Raw genomic sequence first — 16,463 nt, 5'->3', positions numbered from 1 at the left:
CTACACCTACTTTTACCTACTACACCCTAACACTACCTACTACACCCTAACACTACCTACTACACCCTAACACTACCTACTACACCCTAACACTACCTACTACACCCTAACACTACCTACTACACCCTAACACCACCTACTACACCCTAACACCACCTACTACACCCTAACACCACCTACTACACCCTAACACTACCTACTACACCCTAACACCACCTACTACACCCTAACACTACCTATTACACCCTAACACCTGAATTCATCTCATTCCACTTACCTTATTGTTCCACGTTACCTATGAGCAATTGTCCCTTGAGTTTCTTTAGTTAATGTGGGTGTATTATTTCAGAGTTCATCGTCAAAAATGATGTAAATATTTATGCATATCGTCAACGAATTAAGTATGTAAACGAGATCCTTAGTTATATTTGAAGTGTAAAATACCATTATATATTCCAATCACATTCAAGTAAAATTATAGTTATTACACTGCCATTCTCCCTCCCTTAATTATGGTCTACACGGGCCTGCTTGGCAGAAACTGACGGAGCCTTCAAGTGAGGTTTCTGTGAGTGACAGTGCGTGTAACCTTCTTTCCCAAGTTAAATCACCAAACTCATGGTGGCGATTGACTTACGAGTGTATCCTTCATCACCTCATAGTCCTCAAGAGAATGAAAGGGAATAAAGAACCAAAAAGACTTTCCATCAAAATCTTCTTTCCTGTTATTAAAGCTGAACATTCTTGATGGTCACCTGGCATAGTGTCCCACTTCGGTACCAAAGTGGCCGTGGACACTGCTTTCACTAGCCTGAATATTAAGTTCTGTTACTTGGTCGACCGGGGGCGTCGTCTCCAGTAGTAAGACTAGAACTAGTGACCGGTGGGTAGCATGGCCCCTCTCCTCTCACTGAAGATTAGATGTGACTAAAACGTGGTGAAATATTTAACTACACTAACAATGGGTTGTCCAAATCAGTATGTTTCCGTTTGTCTGTCGCCACCTCAGTTTTATGGTAACACCCGTGTAAAAGAAGTGCACGTGAAGAATACCCTCTGCCTACCTCGGGTGTTACGTCATAATGGGTACTGTCAATTTAATAATAAGTCGAAAATTTACTTATTACGGGACAACAATGTGTACGACATAAGATATATGGAGATTATTTTACTTATATACGAAAGCTGAACATTAATAGATTATTTTTGCCAGTTAACGTTCGGCTGGTAACGCTCGTCACCTACACCACGTAGTCATTGTGATGGTTGCCAAAGCTTTATTCTAAAAACTGTAATTATTTGAATAGTTGCTTGTAATCGAGGTAGAATTAATATGAATATCTTGATGATAATTCGCTGCTAGAAATCTTCACTCTTCTTCCTTTAAATGATCTTGTAATGGTCTGACGAGTTTAGCGCTAGTGTAAATCTAAAAATCAACAGAATTTGTTAACGTGTATTTACAAATATTTTGGCGATGAATTATTTCATTAAAATCAGATAGGAAACTTAAGGGCACCCTTCAGTACAGAAACTTTCCTCTACAGTTGTTCTTTAAGTTTTCCGGCCAAACTATGCATTCTGAAACAACTTACTTTTCAATGAGATATGAACCAAAGAACTGTGGCATGGCTATTTACTATATGTACCACTACTCCCTCGCCCACCCCACTACACCCCGGTCCACTCTCCTACACCCCGGTCCACTCCCCTACACCCCGGTCCACTCCACTACACCCCGGTCCACTCCGCTACACCCCGGTCCTCCACTTCCACCCAGCCCTCCCTTTCACCCAGTCCCTCCGCTACACCCCAGTCCTCCACTTCACCCCGGTCCACTCCACTACCCCAGTCCACTCCACTACACCCCGGTCCCTCCTTTACACCCCGGTCCACTTCGCTACACCCCGGTCCACTCTCCTACACCCCGGTCCTCTCACCACCCCGGTCCCTCCGCTACTACACCCCGGTCCACTCCACTACACCCCGGTCCACTCCGCTACACCCCGGTCCACTCTCCTACACCCCGGTCCACTCCGCTACACCCCGGTCCACTCTCCTACACCCCGGTCCACTTCGCTACACTCCGTTACATATAACTACAATTTAACCCAACCAGCTACACATCCGAGGTTAATTTGGACTACTATACAACAGTAGTGTATTGTGTGGGAGGGATGCAATTGCCCGTAGCAGTACACCAATACCAGGGGAAATTTGTTACAGTAAGGGCAGTAGGTGAACACTTAGGGCAGTAAGTGAACATTTAGGGCAGTAGGTGAACATTCAGGGCAGTAGGTGAACATTAAGGGCAGTAGGTGAACATTAAGGGCAGTAGGTGAACATTAAGGGCAGTAGGTGAACATTTAGTGCAGTAGGTTAACATTAAGACAGTAGGTGAACATTAAGGGCAGTGGGTGAACATTTAGGGCAAGTAGGTGAACATTAAGGGCAATGGTGAACATTAAGGGCTGATGGAGTGAATATTAAGGGCAGTAGGTGAACATTTAGGGCTGATGGGTTAACATTTAGGGCAGTAGGTGAACACTTGGGGCAGTAGGTGAACATTTAGGGCAGTAGGTGAACGTGGGGCAGTAGATTGTTGACATTCAGGAAATGGGTGAACATTAAGGGCAGTAGGTCAGCATTAAGGGCAGTGGTCAGCATTAAGGGTACTGGAGGTGAACATTAAGAATGATGGTGAACATTCAGAGACGTGGGTGAACGTGGGCATTAGAGTGAACATTAATAGCGTAGGTGAATATTAAGGGCAATGAAACGATATTTAAGGGCGGTAGGTGAGCATTAGGGCAGTAGGTGGTGATGGGGTGCTAGGTGAGCGTGGGAGTGGGTGAGCATTAAGGGCAGTAGGTGAACATTAAGGGCAGTAGGTGAACATTTAGGGCAGTAGGTGAACATTAAGGGCAGTAGGTGAACATTTAGGGCGGTAGGTGAACATTAAGGGCAGTAGGTGAGCATTAAGGGCAGTAGGTGAGTATTAAGGGTACTAGGTGAGCATTAAGGGCAGTAGGTGAACATTCAGGGCAGTAGGTGAACATTAAGGGCAGTAGGTGAACATTAAGGGCAGTAGGTGAACATTCAGGGCAGAGGGGGAACATTAAGGGCAGTAGGTCAGCATTAAGGGTAGTATACTAACATCATGGCTAGTATACCATCATCAAGGGTAGTATATTAACATCAGGAGTAGTCTCAGTTGTATTAATATTAGAACACATAAGAGATCTGGAACACTGTGTTCACGTTATGCGTCAGTGCACCTGCAGGGCCCAAACCTTCCCCTTTCCTGTTGCCAAAAACCCAAGAAACACGCACGTATTTTCTCTTTAAGTTAATGATTTTCCTTACTTACTTTTCGAAATCTGCTGCTTGTTGATGAACAGTATGAAATGCTTTGGCAAATATGAGATGGGTATTTTTTTTTAATATGGGGAATTTAGACGGACAGTGACGCTCTCTTTGACATGTTGGGTTGAGAGGTATTGTGTTACGGGGTCCTGGGACTTCCTGGTCGTGGATCTCTGACAAATGTATTCGTTTATCATAAACACTTGATGGTGGTGATTCTTCACAAGTCTCAAGTAGTAGCAGAGTATCACTTAAGCTTGACCGCTATCATTCACCTTCAATCATCACTTGTATTTAAAAGTTATCGCTTTTTGAGGCACATGACATTTGGTCGCTAGTCGGCCTTCCATAATATTCACACGTTCAGAGGACCATCACATATGATCGGTAGAGTCTCCATGAGGCCAACTTTATGTGCTCATGATATCACAACTCAGAATTTCATGCTTGGCGTCTTGTGCAGTGTATGGGGCCTCTTGTCACAGGTGCATAATAATGGTCGCCTGTCAGATTCATGATCGTGACCGCTTGTCGAAGTTTCATGACACTGAAAGCCTCTCGGTGTCAGTACTGCTTATGTGTGAGGGGTCATGACACTGCGTTCGGGGGTTCATAGAGAGTGATATCATGTCATGTTTCTGTCAGTGATTAGGTGTCAGAGGTTCATAATAATGACCACACATGAGTGGTTCACGACAGTGGTCTCTTGACAGAGTATCACGCCAGCGGTCTCCTGAAGAAGGTTAGAATTCCATGACAATGGCTGGGTGTTGGATTTGGATGACACTTCAACCAGATGCAATGAGACTCTAGGAATGTGAGCTCTCAAGTCTGTGTAACCATCGTCAGGTTATGAAATTTAGAGATTGATGAAGACAATATTCAACTTCTTTGCCTTTTGGTTACAATGGAACTCTCATTGTTTTTAAGCATCAGTGCATAGCCTTATAAACGAGATAGGTCATTGTAGAAATGTGTAGCTTTCTAATCGAGAAATCAGGGCGTGAGATGAGAGTACTTTTTATCAGCTAAGACGAGAGTGGGCGAAACTGTTTATTTTTAAAGAGGGAAGAAAAGTATATTTTGGAAGAATTAAGTTATTCGTGAGAGGAAATATAATAAGAACAATAACGTGTTGTGTAGGTAAGTATCTTACTTTAGAGTTGCGTAGGGAGGGAGGGAGGGAGGGAGGGAGGGGTATACCTAAGTGCATGTCGCATACCCTCCTTCAGGTTAACATGTCTCTCGTCCCTCAAGTCCCTTTCTTTACTGCAACTCAATACACTTTGTTTTTATTGAATGTTACATTGTCATGTCCTTTCAACAATGTCCTCAAGTAGTTTTGTAATGATGTTTTAGTGAATGTTGTACGGTGATGTAACCCTGATGTATTGTAGGCCTGTGTGTATTGTACTGTTTATTATGTTCGTGGTTGTCACTTGGTGTCGCTCCTCACCAATGCTTTATAATGATGAATTTTTAGTTTACTTCATCGTGAATGTTTCAAGGTGTGCTTACGCCGACAGCAGTAAATAGTTTAAGTTTATTTTCTGTTTTGTTAATGCTGCATCGGAGTCTTCTTTTTCCTGTATATTTTTGTTTAAGAAAAGGTTTAGTGATGACTTGTGTGTTTCAAGGTAATTAGAAGACTCCAGGATAGAAAGTAAACATTGGCTGATATGTTTGATGTTAACAGCATGTCAATAACTGTTGCAGAATACCAACTCTGTACACTTGTTCCTTCTGTAGGTGGAACATATCATTATCATAGACAGTTTTACTGACACAGTCACCGCTTATTCTCCTAATGATACTGGTGATGACTGACACTCCAGATGCTAAGTAATCGTTGTTTTGGTGATCTAAAAGGTGACCCAAAGTGACGATTTATAGTTTGGTTATCCAGGTGGTGACTGTCAGGCAGTTAGTGTTTCAAAGTGAATGTCTACCAGCTTAATTATGTCCACTGAGTTCTTTATTAGTATGTTGGTGGGGCCAAAACGTAGTGAATATATGGTTATTGATAAGAAAATTGGCCGGGTGTTGCCCTATTGGGTGGAGCATAATGGTGTAGGAATGGCCGCAAGTGGTCCTTTAGAGTGTAGAATCAACTATACAGTGTGGTGAATTAGCATCAGACTGTAGTTATAGTGTATATATATGGACTCACTAGAACAAAACTAAATAGGAATGATGAGACAGTAATACGTAGCTTATAGGCAGAGTAGCTGTAGAGGATGTTGTACAAGGAGATGTTTAGATGTAGACATTAAGATGTTGTATAAAATTATGTTTAGGTGTATAGTGTAGCTCACTGTATGGTCCATTAGTGGCGCGGTGTGTCTCCACAGGGGGTCGCTTGCTCCATCACTCCTGGTAGCCACAAATAATATAATTACTCTTTGTTGATCCATATTGGATGTAGACAATTTCTATGTTTGTTTGTCCTTTGTGATGTGCTGAACATAACTAATTTCTCCTTCTACATATCTATGTGGATGCGTCTTCAACATGCTTCTCTCTGGTCACTACTCTCTTGTTGTGCCTGTGGTGGTGTCTCCGCTTGTGTGTGGCTGGGCGGGTCTGGGTGGGACTTGGGACTAACCCTCCCTCTCACCACACCCACACTTTAGATGTACCGCACCAGCCTACGCTCCCGCACCAGCTTGTGTCACTGCTTTTTTCTTTTTTCTTTTTTTTACACGGCTGTAGATAATTTAAGATGCTGAAGTCGCCTGATGAACAGGGGTCTCTCCTTTTATTCCCTTATGTATAGAAAAGTACAGCCTTCCACTCGTACGGATATTTCAGCAACTGCCCACGAATATTATTCTCCCGATGAGTAGGACAGTTGGCCAGTGTGGCAGGTACACAGGTGCTGGCGTAGGCGCGGTAGATCAGTGTTGTGGGCCACAGGTTGTCATGTCCCCAGCAGCAGTAGGTGTTATGGGGTCGGCGGGGTCCACTCCTCGCCTCCGCCGGCCTCACAGCGCTGCCGTGTTCTTCCTTGCAGCCAAGCATTAGTCTGCCAGGCTCCCCGTTTAACATACGGAGAGGGTCCCGGGGTAGCCATCAATTCACCTGGCGGACCACAAATGGCCGGCGCTTTGGTGACAAGAAGCCGCTGGTGCTGTCCACCTACCTGGACGCTCAAGAGCATCTACCCTACGCCGACGACTCCGCCGCGGTCACGCCCATGAGCGAGGAGAATGGCGCCATCATCGTGCCCGTGTACACAAACCTGGGCTCCCGACACAACTCCTACACCTCTCACACCTCCCGCATATCCTACACCTCTCACGGCGACCTGCTCAACGGCAAGCCGCTCACCACCAAAGAGTCGCAGCTGCGATCCAGATCCCGGAACATGGCCGCCTCCCAGGTCCCAGAGGTCATTATTAATACTTTTAGTGGCGAGTGTGTGAGTAGTAGACCCCCAACTGCTGGCCTTCCCCTCCCCCTTCTCTGCCTCCTCCCTCTACCCCGTTCGCTTGGTGTGGCAGAGTTGTTGGTGTTATTAGCCGTGTATCCCCTTTCCAAGTTTAGGTTAGAACGTCCTACACCCTCAGTAGCTCCCTCATCACTAGGTGGGTTCTCATATCCGCACTTCCGCTCGACATCATCATTTACAACACTCCCTTCAGCACGCTTTATTCTCTCTCACCTTCTCTCTCTCACGTTTGCACCAAGATTATTGTACTGTTTTCTGCCTCGCAGCTTTTTTTCACCCTTCGTCTTCCACTGAGCACATGTGACAGTATCCCTCAAAAGTATGGAATGATGAGACAGACTTACGTGTCTCCCTGTGTGAGCCAATGGACCAGACAGCCACTTAATGTCATTCTGTGATGCCAGGAGCAGGCCTAGAACTAGTAATCTTCTCATGCCAGGAGCAGACTTAGTACGGGAACAGACAGTAGAGCAATAACAATGGCCTCCTACCAATACCCATTGTTAAAGTCTGCTTTTGTAACCCTCCCTAGCTGGACAATAAACACATGCTGCAGATGCTTCCGCTCAAACTGGAGGGTGAAGCTCTCACAAAGAAAGAGGACGAGGTCATTGATAACATCATTCGTGAAATATTTGGACCTGATATCAACCTTGAATATATCGACAAAGATGCAGTAAGTAGGCAACTAGACCTATTTTTTCATTATTAGTTATTTCTGTGAGAGGGCAGTCCTGTGTTGTACATATAAAGTTGATACACTCCCAGGATTGTGTAAGACTTAGCCCTTCTTTCTTGTATTCAGGACTCGCTCAGTCATCTCTGCTTCTAATGTTTCTTTCTCTGGACAGATACAGTCTACAATGATATTTGTAAAGATCGTTCACGATACATTCCTATAAAGAGTCCAGTGTTAGCTCAGATGGGTTATGAGTGCTAGACTAAACCGCCTGCTTTCTCTTCCTCCACTAGTCCGTACAAGGCACACCGCTAGCAAGATCCAAAGAAAACGTTGTAGTAAGTCCACTCCTGCGTGCCCGATTGACCGTCTACACTGTTCTCTTTCTGTGGTCCGGCTCAAGACCAAGAGAATGTCCGAGCACCTTCAGATTCCTCTTCACTGCCCCCCCCCCACCTCCCCCCTGGCTCTAACCTCCCTATCACTATATATCCCCCACTCTTTATGTGGACACTAAAGTCAACACGCCCGATGCTCCTCCTTTTTCTCTAGCACGACTGCACCCTACTGTTGAGGACACGAGCTGTCGCACTGATATTAGGAACTAGAGTACTGGTGAAGACGACGGAAGTACTGTATGTTAGGTTGGACACCGACGTCCCAGCGATGCGACGACTCAATAGACTATGTTTATTGTTGTCACGTTTATTTTGACCGAAATTATGTACAACGTAACAATAATGATAAATTTATAATTTAAATTTAAAAAAAATATATATATAAATTCGAAAAGGAGGCAAATTTATCGATTTCTTTTACAAACAGGAAAAAAAATATGAGACTTCAACACCAACCATATTTAAACGAGCACATATAAGAGCATTAATATCAAGGCATTTATATGTGTATGCCATTCTAGTTTTAAGTGTAGAGTTAGCCAGGTGAGTCTCAGGGATAAACTTGTGTCAACGAGCTACTCTACTACGCCCGCTATACTTGTGTCCTGCTAATAACTTCTAAAGATTCACGGCACATGTTATTGTGGCTGTTATCCTGCCCTCGCTGAACGACAGAACGTCACAAACAGATTATTTAGATATATTTATCCAGGAGCGGTAGTGTTTCACTGTCAGGCAGAGGTGGTCTCGTACACTCATCTGCACTCTCTTCATGTCACGGGACCTCAACCAATGTGTGTCACTACCTCATTCGTCTCTGCACTTTCATGAGCACCCAGAACCCTCTTAATATGAGACAGTCAGCAAGGGAAAATAAACCCTCCAAATGTCATGCAGGTTCTGGCAGAGGAATATGTTGCAGGTTCTGATTAGTCGAGGCAATGTTGGACATTTTTTGATTCGTTGGAGGAATTTGCGAAAGTTTTTGTAACTCGTTGATAATATAAAAACAAAGACCAAGAGACATCAGCCTGGGTGTTATTGGCACTGTGTGTATCCTTCCATGCTAGCTGGTGTAACACTGTTAACACTGCAGCAATCTTGTTCATCATCTGATGTAATATTGTCAGCATAGTAGCAGAATTGTGCGTCATGGGGTGTAAGTCAGCTAGCACTGTGACAGTCATGTGTGTCAGTTGTGCAGAACTAACAAAGTGGACCTGTTTGTGGACCTCACAGCACCGTGGCAATCTTGTATTAGCTTGTAGAGAGCTGGTTACATGTTGACAGCCAAGTAGTGTACAACATTTTTATCACTGTGGCAATTTTTGGTGTCAGCTAATTTAGAACTATCACCTCTTTTGTATCGGCTGGCGTAAAACTATCAGTATCCTTACAGTCTTCTATGTCAGCTGGTATAGAAATGTCAGCACTCTTACAGTCTTCTATGTCAGCTGGTATAGAAATGTCAGCACTCTTACAGTCTTCTATGTCAGCTGGTATAGAAATGTCAGCACTCTTACAGTCTTCTGTCAGCTGGTATAGAAATGTCAGCACTCTTACAGTCTTCTATGTCAGCTGGTATAGAAATGTCAGCACTCTTACAGTCTTCTATGTCAGCTGGTATAGAAATGTCAGCACTCTTACAGTCTTCTGTCAGCTGGTATAGAAATGTCAGCACTCTTACAGTCTTCTATGTCAGCTGGTATAGAAATGTCAGCACTCTTACAGTCTTCTATGTCAGCTGGTATAGAAATGTCAGCACTCTTACAGTCTTCTGTCAGCTGGTATAGAAATGTCAGCACTCTTACAGTCTTCTATGTCAGCTGGTATAGAAATGTCAGCACTCTTACAGTCTTCTATGTCAGCTGGTATAGAAATGTCAGCACTCTTACAGTCTTCTGTCAGCTGGTATAGAAATGTCAGCACTCTTACAGTCTTCTATGTCAGCTGGTATAGAAATGTCAGCACTCTTACAGTCTTCTATGTCAGCTGGTATAGAAATGTCAGCACTCTTACAGTCTTCTGTCAGCTGGTATAGAAATGTCAGCACTCTTACAGTCTTCTATGTCAGCTGGTATAGAAATAACACTAATGTACCTTTAAAATTTTGCCTTCCAACTGATGAAGTACTGGCAACACTGAGGCGCTGTACCTCAACTGGTACAATATTGGCAACACTGAGGCGCTGTACCTCAACTGGTACAATACTGGCAACACTGAGGCGCTGTACCTCAACTGGTACAATACTGGCAACACTGAGGCGCTGTACCTCAACTGGTACAATACTGGCAACACTGAGGCGCTGTACCTCAACTGGTACAATATTGGCAACACTGAGGCGCTGTACCTCAACTGGTACAATACTGGCAACACTGAGGCGCTGTACCTCAACTGGTACAATATTGGCAACACTGAGGCGCTGTACCTCAACTGGTACAATACTGGCAACACTGAGGCGCTGTACCTCAACTGGTACAATATTGGCAACACTGAGGCGCTGTACCTCAACTGGTACAATACTGGCAACAATATGAGTTGCTTGTTGTAGATGATACGATAATGGTAACACTACATGACGCTCTGCTTAAAATTATACACTAGTGGCGACCATACTAAGAATTGTACATACCAACTGCTACAGTAGCTGAAGCAATAAAATATAAGTGTGCTTGCATCCAGTATTGTGTCGCAAGCAAGCACGCTATACCCGTTGTTCCGTCCTGACTTGCACCTCTAGCTGTTATAGCCTTGATTAAGTGGTCTATATACCAACTCACTGCTCGGAAATCACAACTCATTGCTCAATAATCATAACTTATTGTTGATCCGTAATCACAACACAATGTTTCATTATTAAATTGTATTGTTCGAAATTCAAAACTTTTCGTTACATAATCACAACATCTTACACATAACTTATGACACAATCATCACAAATGAACTGTAAAACAGTTTATTGATCAGTATTCAGAAGCGACATTTTATTTTTGCATAGTCATAGCTTCCTATAACTGAGACACAAACAATTATAACATTCTTTACTACATAGTCTGGGCTCATAGTTCACGATTATTACTACATAGCCACAACCCATTACTACTTGTTATTAATACATACTGTAGTTATAACTCATCCCTACAATCACAGATTCACATCTTACTATAACTTAATCACAACTTATCACTGCACAGTCACGGCAAATTCCAAGTTAGTCACAACTAATTAATACATGATCATTATATATTGTCTCAACTCATTAATACATGGACAAAATACATTGTCTCAACTCATTAATACATGGGCATAATTCATTGTCTCAACTCATTAATACATGGGCATAATTCATTGTCTCAACTCATTAATACATGGGCATAATTCATTGTCTCAACTCATTAATACATGGGCATTGTTCATTGTCTCAACTCATTAATACATGGGCATAAGTCATTGTCTCAACTCATTAATGCATGGGCATAATTCATTGTCTCAACTCATTAATACATGGCCACTACTCAGCTGTCTGTACAACACCCATTCTTATTTAATCATAGCAAAATTATGTGAGTTAAGTAGTCACATAATCACTCTACACTGTATCATAATCACAATTTTTTTTATCCATTGTCACATTAGAAAGGTTTACCGTCACAAGTTGTTTTTCTCATCATCAAACCTTATTACTTCATAAGCAAGTACAAACTTTCTTGTATCGTAAACACAACTCATGACTTCAATTTACAACGAAATGTTTAGTATTCATAGCCATGGTTTGTAGTCACACATCAGTCTTCAATAATTTCAACTTAGTGTTCCATAACCATGCCTCATAGCTCTTGAATCATTACTCATTCCGTAAATAACTGTTCCATGATCACCAAATGTTCCATAACACACACCCCCCCCCCCCACCACCCAATTAATAACTTTTACAATCATAACTCAGATTCACAACCCATTTCATCTATAATTATAACCCATTTCATCTATAATCGCAACCCATTTCATCTACAATCACAATTCATTTCATCTATAATCACGACCCATTCCCTCTATAATCACAACCCATTTCATTTACAATCACAACCCATTCCCAATGTAATTATAGCTTGTTGCTCAGTAAACACGGCCCAGTTGATCATTTTGTAGTCGCAATTTGGTGTTCTATACTTAATTATTATTCCCTTTTACCTTTCTGTATTTTTCTATCCTTAATTATTGTTTTATATTCAGAACTCAGTGCTTTCGTTGTCTTCCTCATTCATTCATTTGCACAGCCTCATTGTCGCCTCGTTGTCACAACTGTTAAGCTACCGTTTATAATCTGTCGTGTCATTTCTCTTGATCGTAACTCCGTCATCTATGGAGGAAATTAATTACCTCATAATCACAACTCATTGTTCTGAAAATAAAACTTTTCTTTATAATTATGATTCTTTGATATGTATTCACAACTCTTTGTCAAATAATCATTTATATTTGATCAGTAACCACAACTCGATCCGTATTTACAACTTTGATCAGTAACCACTACTCTTTGATGTATATTTACAACTCTTTGATTCGAATTTATAACTCTTTGTGCCGTAATTACTGTTCTTTGTTACGTAATTACAAATATTTGAACCCGTAATTACAACTTATCTCTTTATAACCAATATCCACTGCATAGTTTAATAATATACTAGGGCTCCGTCATCACAAATTGTTACTGGATATTTTTACAGTAACTCGGTACTTGACAATCACATAAAGTATTGAGTAATGACAACTTAGTCATCTTTTAGTGCTGTAAAGTCACATGTCACTGTCGACTTGTCATATATCATTGCTCGTTAGTCACATATATTCAAAGCTTAGGGTAAGGTAGTCACGTATAAGATCACAATAGTCATATATCAGTGCTCGGTAGTTATATATCAGTGCTCGGTAGTTATATATCAGTGCTCGGTAGTTAATCTCAGATAATTACAACCCAGAGTTTGGTTTTTACATGTAAGTCCTCGTTCTCAAAAACCAACTCTCAGAAGTTAATGTTTAGACGGAGTAGTTATGGTGTAGTACCTGCCTATCTTTCCAGGTAACTCACACTACTACTACTACTACTACTACTACCACTACTACCACTACTACCACTTTCCGTCATTGAACGCTAATTATAGAGTATTTGTTTATGGTGTCGAGGGTGGAGGGAGTGTTGTTCAGTATGATGATGGGCAGTACAACGTGTGCTCCTCTGGGCGTGTGTGACTTGAAATCTTGAAGTGTTCTGCACCCCCCCCCCCCCCCCCCCCCCCCTAGTACGTGTAGCATGCATTCCAGCTCCGCCCCTCTCGCACACTGACCTGCCTGCTACTCATAATTCACCCTACACCCAGAGTTTTGTGTCCCCCCTCATGGTCTCCTAACTCAACACTAAACCTTGTCCTTACCTCTGTTATCATTATATTCTGCGACACCTCTTCTGGCACCCGCCACTGTAGTAACGCCACAAGGCAGCTGAGGCTCACAGTAATATTACCATCTGAGAATTTTCTTTCTCTAGTGCCAAAGTGGATCTTAACGACCCGCGTTGTTATCGTCTTTTGACAATCATTAACTTGTTAGCTTCTGGGTGTGCGGGATGAGGCCGAGTAAAATACCTTACCGACAGTTGTACCACAAGATGTGCATTGTGTACACATTCCATAATATATGTTACACTAAATAGGCACAATCGCCGATTAAGCTTTTAAAAGAAACTGACGTGTTTGCCGAATAGGGTTAACCTTTTCTTTGCATTACTACACCTTAACAGAAATTAATTTATCTATGGTGAAACTTCTTTTACTTCAATAAAGACGTCGCTTCTTATCACAATATAGACGAATTATACCTATAGCACATTACGTTACGTTACATTACCTTAGGTACTATTATGATGGTCTACTGTATATATTGCTGATTAGCGATAACATTTATGTATTTCTCATTTTTCGAAACTTGTGACTATATCATGATGAGAAATGACGTCTTAAATGAAACAACAAAATTTACCATAAATGAATTAATTTATAATAAGTTGTCACAATACAAAGAAAAATGTTATCCTTTTTGGCAATAAAAATGCTGTACGTTAGTATGACAGTTTAATGTTAAAAGAGAAACCATATACTTATACTTATGTATACTTATTCTTATGTATGATTTATATCCGTCATAATTTATCAATATGTATGTAATGTCTAGGTTAGTTAAGTTTCGTGTAATGCTGACCTTTAGTTTACTACAGTATGTCAGCAGTGTATACTTGATAAATATATATATATATCAGTGACAACCTGTTAGTGAACATGGCAGTATGAATCTTCTGGTGTTGAAACTGTGACCGATTATTAACGATGTGAGTGACATTACATTACCTTGAGCCTCAGCTTACTGTGTGTCGGATGCCTCGCTTGTGCCACTCCGCCACCTCACCTTACACTCTGATCCCCCCAGTTATCTCGTCCGCACCACCGACCATTTGCTGCACCCACGATGTCTCTTCCTTCCCTTCACTCCCTGAGGCTAGTGCCCCACACCTTACAACTATTCCCGACTGGAGATAATTCGGCTTTACATTAATAAATGAATATAAGAATGTAAGTGTTGGTGTGTGACGCTCCTCGGTGGTGCGGTACGAGGTTATCCATTCAGTCGGGGCGCGCGTCGTCCACCACTGGTGCATGGTTATACTGTGTGGTCAATAATGGGAATGTGTTTTATTTTTCCTTTGACCATGACAGATCCAATAATTGACGCTGCCAGGTAAGTTACCAACTACATCTTCCCGTTTATGTGGTTCGTCCTCCACCTGACCCTTGAATGATAGCTTAGTGCGTGTGAACGAGTTTGACTTTGACGTTCACCCATGTCTGAAAATGCACTTTTCACCTGTGTGATGTCACTGGACCCGTAACTGGGGACTTGATGAATTTTTATGGCAATTTCTTCACTTTTCTGTGTGTGTGTGTGTGACACGCCAACACTTTGTTGTCCACCCTACTGCTCTTACCACGAGACATGTTGCCAGGTATCAGAAAAGAGTAGTACTCAGATGCTAAGAAATAATGAAATAATAACATAGATAGATTTAACTAAATGAAGAATCTCTACATCCAAGCGGAACTCCGCAGTCATCAGGTTCCCAGTTTAGTCTAAGTTCTATTTGAAGAATTTGCCCGTTGTCCATGTAGTAAAGACTGTGATCAACGCATGTATCCAAAATGCCAAGGCAGAAGTCGGCGAAAGTAGGAAAACAATATTTTCCATACAATCAGGATCTAATGTCAGAAAAATGCTTCCCAAATTTGTAGTTATGATATACAGCCAAATTAGTCTTTTCAATATGTTTTCAGCTTTAGATAATCTAATGTTGATATTAGGTCTTCGCCAACACTGCAGGAAGGCATTTGAATGTCGCCTTCTTAAAAAGAAAAATAATAATCTGCACAACCCTAAGATTATCTGAAGGTTTTACCGTAGATCTTAATGTACCTTTCACTGACCAATACCTTTTATTATATATACAGTATATAGCCTTCAGGATATCTATGGGAACGGGATTGGTAAACTGACATGCATATATCCCTGAACAATACTATGTACTGTGCAAGAACTGCCTGAGGAAGATGATCAGCTGTGTGTGTACTCCTATGTGCAGTGCCTCAGAGGAATGCTAGACTGAGCTATCGTATGTTTTGACTCGAGACGTAATCCAGAGGGTACTGAATTAATGTAACTTGGCGTTTCTCTTTTGCTTAGATATAATGCATTCATAAAATTACTATAACTTAAGTAACTTTGCCACACATTAATTTTAGAATTGATTAACCTCAAAGAATTTAAGAACTTCGTAGTTACGGTTTGACTTCACTGACTTGTATGTCAGTAAAATTTGATTAATGAAAATGCTGCATCATGCGCCAATTCAATGGTATGTATCATAAGATTATAAAACCCTGACGAGAGACATCCTAGACTTAAATACCTAATGACCTAATCTGTTGTGGTTGAATTTCTAAGTGGACTGACTCAATGGCCTTACAGGACTCGTCAATGGATCCGGATGAGGTGTTGGCGCTCAAGCACAAGAACCAAGATTCTAACCCCTTCATCGACCCTATCCAGACGCACACCGTCGTTGACATGAGAGGTAAGTGTTCTTCCTGCCTATGGTGATGGTGCTACAGTTAGTGGTGATCATGTTGGTGGTGCTACAGTTAGTGGTGATCATGTTAGTGGTGCTACAGTTAGTGGTGATCATGTTGGTGGTGCTACAGTTAGTGGTGATCATGTTGGTGGTGATATACCAGCTCTTAGTGTTGCAGCTAGTGATATACCAGCTCTTAGTGTTGCAGCTAGTGATATACCAGCTCTTAGTGTTGCAGCTAGTGATATACCAGCTCTTAGTGTTGCAGCTGGTGATATACCAGCTCTTAGTGTTGCAGCTAGCGATATACCAGCTCTTAGTGTTGCAGCTAGTGATATACCAGCTCTTAGTGTTGCAGCTAGTGATATACCAGCTCTTAGTGTTGCAGCTAGTGAT

The 16,463-nt window shown here is 41.9% G+C and overlaps 1 protein-coding gene across 14 annotated transcripts in view; it reads left to right on the top strand.

Moving 5' to 3' along the window:
* Positions 1–16,463, top strand: part of LOC121854140 (sodium channel protein para-like) — a 168,912-nt gene that overhangs the window by 95,743 nt on the left and 56,706 nt on the right. For 8 of the 14 annotated variants that reach the window (XM_042348535.1, XM_042348536.1, XM_042348534.1 and 5 more), the window contains 4 exons: positions 6,380–6,757; positions 7,350–7,493; positions 7,790–7,834; positions 15,965–16,070. In XM_042348535.1, coding sequence (XP_042204469.1) covers positions 6,380–6,757; positions 7,350–7,493; positions 7,790–7,834; positions 15,965–16,070 — 673 coding nt within the window. The remainder of the gene's footprint in view (positions 1–6,379; positions 6,758–7,349; positions 7,494–7,789; positions 7,835–15,964; positions 16,071–16,463) is intronic. The other 6 variants (XM_042348542.1, XM_042348541.1, XM_042348540.1 and 3 more) reach the window with 4 other exon arrangements.

This window comes from Homarus americanus, unplaced genomic scaffold (assembly GCF_018991925.1).
Source record: "Homarus americanus isolate GMGI-L3 unplaced genomic scaffold, GMGI_Hamer_2.0 scaffold24277, whole genome shotgun sequence".
In the NCBI taxonomy this organism is placed as follows: Eukaryota; Metazoa; Arthropoda; class Malacostraca; order Decapoda; family Nephropidae; genus Homarus; species Homarus americanus.
This window is presented reverse-complemented; position numbering and strand designations above follow the sequence as displayed.